At 34.4% G+C, this 6,000-nt stretch overlaps 1 protein-coding gene across 1 annotated transcript in view; it reads left to right on the forward strand.

The window, feature by feature from the left end:
* Positions 1-5,456, forward strand: part of IFNGR1 (interferon gamma receptor 1) — a 43,308-nt gene extending 37,852 nt beyond the window's left edge. The window contains exons 6-7 of the mRNA XM_036767450.1: positions 3,697-3,821; positions 4,313-5,456. Coding sequence (XP_036623345.1) covers positions 3,697-3,821; positions 4,313-4,891 — 704 coding nt within the window. The 3' untranslated portion in view covers positions 4,892-5,456. The remainder of the gene's footprint in view (positions 1-3,696; positions 3,822-4,312) is intronic.
* Positions 5,457-6,000: the final 544 nt, after the last annotated feature.

Below are 6,000 nucleotides of genomic sequence, written 5' to 3' on the forward strand. Positions count from 1 at the left end.
CAATGAATTGGGCATGCAACTGAAAAAGCTAGAAGAAGAACAAATTGAAAATCCCCAATTAAATACCAAATTAGGAATACTGAAAATCAAAGGAGAGTTTAATAAAATTGAAATCAAGGAAACTATTAATAAATAAAACTAAGAGCTGGTTTTATGAAAAAACCAATAAAATTGATAAACCTTTGGTGAATTTGATTTAAAAAAAAGAAGAAAACCAAATTACCAGTATCAAAAATGAAAAGGATGACTTCACCTCCAATGAAGAGGAAATAAAAACAGTAATTAGGAATTATTTTGCCCAATTGTATGCCCATAAATTTGACAACCTTAGGGAAATGGATGAATATTTACAAAAATATAAATTGCCCGGGTTAACAAAAGAGAAAGTAAAATGCCTAAATAACCCCATCTCAGAAAAAGAAATTGAGCAAGCCATCAATGAACTCCCTGGGAAAAAATCTCCAGGGCCAGATGGTTTTACGTGTGAATTCTATCAAGCATTTAAAGAACAACTAATTCTTATACTTCATAGACTATTTGGGAAAATAGGTGAAGGAGTCCTACCAAAAATTTTTTATGACATAAATGTGGTACTAATACCCAAACCAGAAAGAGTCAAAACAGAAAGAAAATTATAGACCAATTTCCCTAATGAATTTTATTGATGCAAAAATTTTAAAATATTATCAAAAAGATTGCAGCAGCTTATCATGAGAATAATATACTACAACCAGGTAGGATTTATTCCAGGAATGCAAGGCTGGTTCAATATTAGGAAAATGATCAGCATAATTGATCATAGCAACAACAAAACCAGCAGAAACCACATGATCATCTCAGAAAAAGCCTTTGACAAAATACAACACACATTCCTGTTAAAAACACTAGAAAGCATAGGAATAAATTATAATTATCAGAATTATAAATAGCATCTACCTAAAACCATCAACAAGCATTATTTGTAATGGGGATAAGCTAGATGCGTTTCCAATAAGATCAGGGGTGAAACAAGGATGTCCATTGTCACCCCTATTATTCAATTTGGTACTAGAAATGTTAGCTGTAGCAATAAGAGAAGAAAAAGAAATTGAAGGAATTCAAATAGGCAAAGAAGAAATTAAATTATCAATTTTTGCAGACGATACGATGATTTACTTAGAGAATCAAGTAAAAAACTACTTGAAATAATAAACAATTTTAGCAAAGTTGCAGGATATAAAATAAACCCACATAAATCCTTGGCATTCCTATACATCACTAAGAAAGCCCAACAGCAAGAGATAGAGAAATTCCATTTAAAGTTACTATAGACGCTATAAAATATTTGGGAGTCTACGTGCCAAGACAAACCCAGGGCCTATATAAACATAACTATGAAACACTTTTCACACAAATAAAGTCAGATCTAAATAAATGGAAAACAATCAGTTGCTCATGGTTAGGCCAAGCTAATATAATAAAAATGACAATTTTGCCTAAATTAATTTACTTATTCAGTGCCATACCAATTGAACTACCAAAAAATTATTTTACAGTGCTGGATAAAATAATAATAAAATTCATCTGGAAGAACAAGAGGTCCAGAATATCTAGGGAATTAATGAAAAGAAATGCTAAGGAAGGTGGCCTAGCCATATCAGATATTAAGCTGTACTATAAGGCAGCAATCATCAAAACTACTTGGTACTAGCTAAGAAACAGAGTGGTGGATCAGTGGGATAAGTTAGGTGCACAAGATGAAATAGTCAATGACTATAGCAATGTACTCTTTGATAAACCCAAAGAATCCAGCTTCTGGGCTAAGAATTAACTTTCACAAAACTGCTGGGAAAATTGAAAAATGGTAGGGCAGAAACTGGGCATAGACCAATATCTTACACCGTATACCAAAATAAAGTCAAAATGGGTTCATGATTTAGGAATAAAGTCTCATACTATAAGCAGTTTAGGAGAGCAAGGAATAGTTTACCTATCAGATTTTTGGGAAAGGAAAGAATTTGTGACACAACAAGAGATAGCATTACAAAATGCAAAATGGATAATTTTGATTATGTTAAATTGAAAAAATTTTGTATAAAAAAAGCCAATGCAACAAAGATTAGGAGGGAAGCAGAAAATTGGGAGAAAATCTTTACAACCAATGTCTCTGATAAAGGCCTCATCTCTAAAACATGCAGAGAACCGGGCCAAATTTATAGGAATACAAGTCATTCCTCAATTGAAAAATGTTCAAAATATATGATCAGTCAGTTTTCAGAGGAAGAAGTTAAAGATATCAATAGGCATATGAGAAAATGTTCTAAATCACTACTGATTAGAGAAATGCGTATCAAAACAACTCTTAGGTACCGCATCTCTCATGTCAGATTGGCTAACATGACAAAACAGGAAAATGATAAATGCTGGAGAGGATATGGGAAAATTGGAACACTGTTACATTGTTGGTGGGGTTGTGAACTGATCCAGCCATTCTGGAGAGCAATTTGGAACTATGCCCAAAGGGCTATAAAAATGTGCATACCCTTTGACCAAGCAATACCACTCCTAGGGCTGTATCCCAAAGAGATCACACAAGTGGGAAATGGACCCGTGTATACAAAAATTTTTATCCAGCTCTTTTTGTGGTAGCAAAGAATTGGAAATCAAGGGGATGTCCTTCAATTGGGGAATGGCTAAACAAGTTGTGGTATGTGAATGTAATAGAATACTATTGTGCTATAAGAAATGAGGAAGATACGGACTTCATAATAACCTGGAAAAACCTACATGATATAATGCTGAGTGAGTGGAGCGGAACCAAAACATTATACACAACCACAGATATATTGATTCTGTGATGACTAATCCTGATAGACTTGGCTCTTCTCAGCAATGCAAGGTTCAAAGACAACTCCAAAGGACCCATGATGGAGAGAGCTATCTACATCCAGAGAAAGAACTGTGGAGTCTGAATGCAGGTTGAGGCAAACTATTTGCTCTCCTTTTTTATTTTTTCTGGTTTGTTTTTTTTTGGTTTTGTTTTTTGGGGGGTTTTGTTTCTTCTTTCTCATGATTCATTCCATTGGTCATAATTCCTCTTTACAAATTGACTATTGTGTAAATAAGTTTAATGCAAAGTTATATGTAGAAGATATATCGGATTCCATGCTGTCTTGGGGAGGGGGAGGGAAGAAAATCTGGAACTCAAGATCATGTGCAACTGAGTGTTGTAAACTAAAACTAAAAAATCTTAAAAAAAAAAAAAAAAGAGGAAAGGATTAACATGTGCCAAAAATATTTACAATAGTTCTTTTTTGTAATGGCAAGGAACTATGAACTAAGGAGATCCGAATAAATTCATGAGTGGCTGAAAAAAATTGTATTTACATGTAATTGGGAGGAAAACAAATTCTTTTTTAAAAAAATCCTTTCCTTCCTCATCCCCCAGTGAGATCAACAGTGGGGATCTAATTTGCCAAAGGTCACATGGTTAGGGAGAAGAACTAAAAACTGGGACTCTACATTCCCAGCTCTCAGTTTTTCTTCACTATTCCAAGGTAACTTCACTTAATTGTTCCCACCATGGTCTGAATATTATTATAACTACTAAAATTTTACTATATTAAGAAATAACTTTAAATGACTCTTGTAAATTATCCAAATTGTTGTACCTGTGTGCTATCTATATGTTAATCTTGTTTCTTTTCTTTATTTCAGATTCCTTGCCCATCCTAATAATTTCTGTATGCGTTGCGCTCGTTATATGTATAGTACTCATAACTTACCTGGTCTGGAAGAGAGAGGTGTTTCAGAGAAAGAACTTCATATTACCCAAGTCATTGGTAACTTAATTAAATTTAAATATTTTTCCACTAACTGTAATATATATTAAACTTGAAGTTTATAATAATTTTATTCATCACTCTTCGTCCTGTGTTTGGTAAGGAAGAGATGGATGCTTTTGATAGACATAGAGTTTGAGGCTAGGTGTGTAATCATCATAGAGATAATGAGCCCAATTAATAGTGAGAACATCTAGATCTTATTCCATATCTCTACTCTTTAGTAAGTATATGGCTAGATTATAGGAACAGTATAATTTCTAGGATGGAATTTCTAAGTGCCGTGTATGATGGTTTGAGTAGTTGATGGTTGTGAGTATAATACTGAATAACAGAAGTAAACTTTTCACCTTTATTCCACTCATAGTTCATCTTAAAGTAACACATTGGCTAGGAACTTATTTCATTGCTCTTAGAGCACTCTATCTAATTTGTGAACAGGAGACTTGAATTTGTTTTCATCTAACATACTCATATTTTTTTCCCTCTAGGCCTTTGTGGTAAGAAATTTTAATTCACGCAACATTTTAGAGGTGAATCCTGAACCGAAATGTATTTCTGTTGTTGAAACATCATATTTGGTAGTCCCAGAAAGTGAGGAAAAATCCATCGATCATTTGACCTCAGTGAGTAGCATTAATTCTGAAGACAATAGAGAAAAATCAGAACACTTCCAAGAAACATCAAGCATAACAGAAGAAATGACTGTTGAAGAAAATATTAATGAAATGACCTCTGATAGTCATCAGAACACAATGATGAAAGAGGATTATTTTCATCCTAACAGTAGCCAAGCTGAATCTGGCAGTCTCATTTCAGACTCTTGCCTTCCTAGGGATGATTCTGAGAATAGACATGTGGAATCATGCGACTTTATGTCTGACCCAGAGCCTCCACAAAGTGACCCTGAAACAAGGGCAGACATTCAAGACAACATCACTCTAAGGAAGGTTAACACATCTTATGGCTATGATAAACCTCATGTTCTGGTAGATATGCTTATAGATGCCGATGATAAAGAGTCTTTAATTGGTTATCGGCCTTCAGAACCATCCGTGGAAATTTTATAGTCTTCAGCTAAAACAAAGCAAATGCGACATTTTGCATTTCCTAAAAGTTGACTTTTCAGGTTTTGCTTAAAGGAAGTACCATGTTCAAGTTGAGTGGTACTGTGTCTGAATTTTGAGTCTGGTTTCAAATCCCTGCTCTGTATGATCTTGAGCCTCTGGATCTCCATGTTCTCCTCTGTAAAATAGGTTTCATTTCTAAGGCACCTTTGTACAGTACTTTGAATCCGCAATCCTAAATGCAGAACACATGTTGAATGAAGATGCCGAGGCGGTAGCTACAGTATCTGTAGTTCAAAGTTTATGTAAATGTAACTATTTAGCACCTTAAATGTGGAACTCAGTTCATAAATCTTTATGTATATAATCTTTATCTGTGCTTGGTAGTAGTTAACTATTGCTAGAACTCCAATCTTTCAGTTAATGTAATAAAACACCAGAGGTGACATTTGAATATAGATTTTGTCATCCAAACTTTTTATTTCCAGTTCTGTGGTTTTGAATATTAAAAAAGTATGAAATGGATAATCATTAAAGCTAATAAACCAAGTTTTTTAACTGAGTGAAATAGCTTATTTAACTAACTCAATTCTTTTACCTTTCTATTTCTCCCATATACTTCCCATGTAAAGGATTTAGGGCTATGTGAAACTAAGGAAAATCAAAAGTAACCAAGATAGTTCAAGTCTAACCAGAACGTTTCAGAATCTATTTTTTTTAAATGGCATGTAATTATATGGGAAATCAATCGTACCTAATTAATAAGAATGTTTGGATCTGTGTAAGATTTGTAAATTATAGTGTGTGTTTAGAAACCAAAATTTCAACCACAGTTCATCATTTTAATTTTGGTGAGTTGGGGGGAGAGTGAGTCTCCATCTCACCCAGGCTAGAAGCACAATGCCCACTCTCAGACCTGATCCCATTGCTAATGAGCACAGAAGCTTTTGACCTCTCCCTTTTTCTGGGAGGTCCAGTTGGCAGCCTGATGGCCCACACTCTCAGGGGTTCACCATATTAGTGTGGACGCCCAATTGGCTTTAGCCCTCTTCAGCTCAGAACTCATGAACTCATATGATCCACCAGCCTCGACCTCCTCCATTAGCAAGAAT

Source organism: Trichosurus vulpecula, chromosome 7, assembly GCF_011100635.1.
Source record: "Trichosurus vulpecula isolate mTriVul1 chromosome 7, mTriVul1.pri, whole genome shotgun sequence".
In the NCBI taxonomy this organism is placed as follows: Eukaryota; Metazoa; Chordata; class Mammalia; order Diprotodontia; family Phalangeridae; genus Trichosurus; species Trichosurus vulpecula.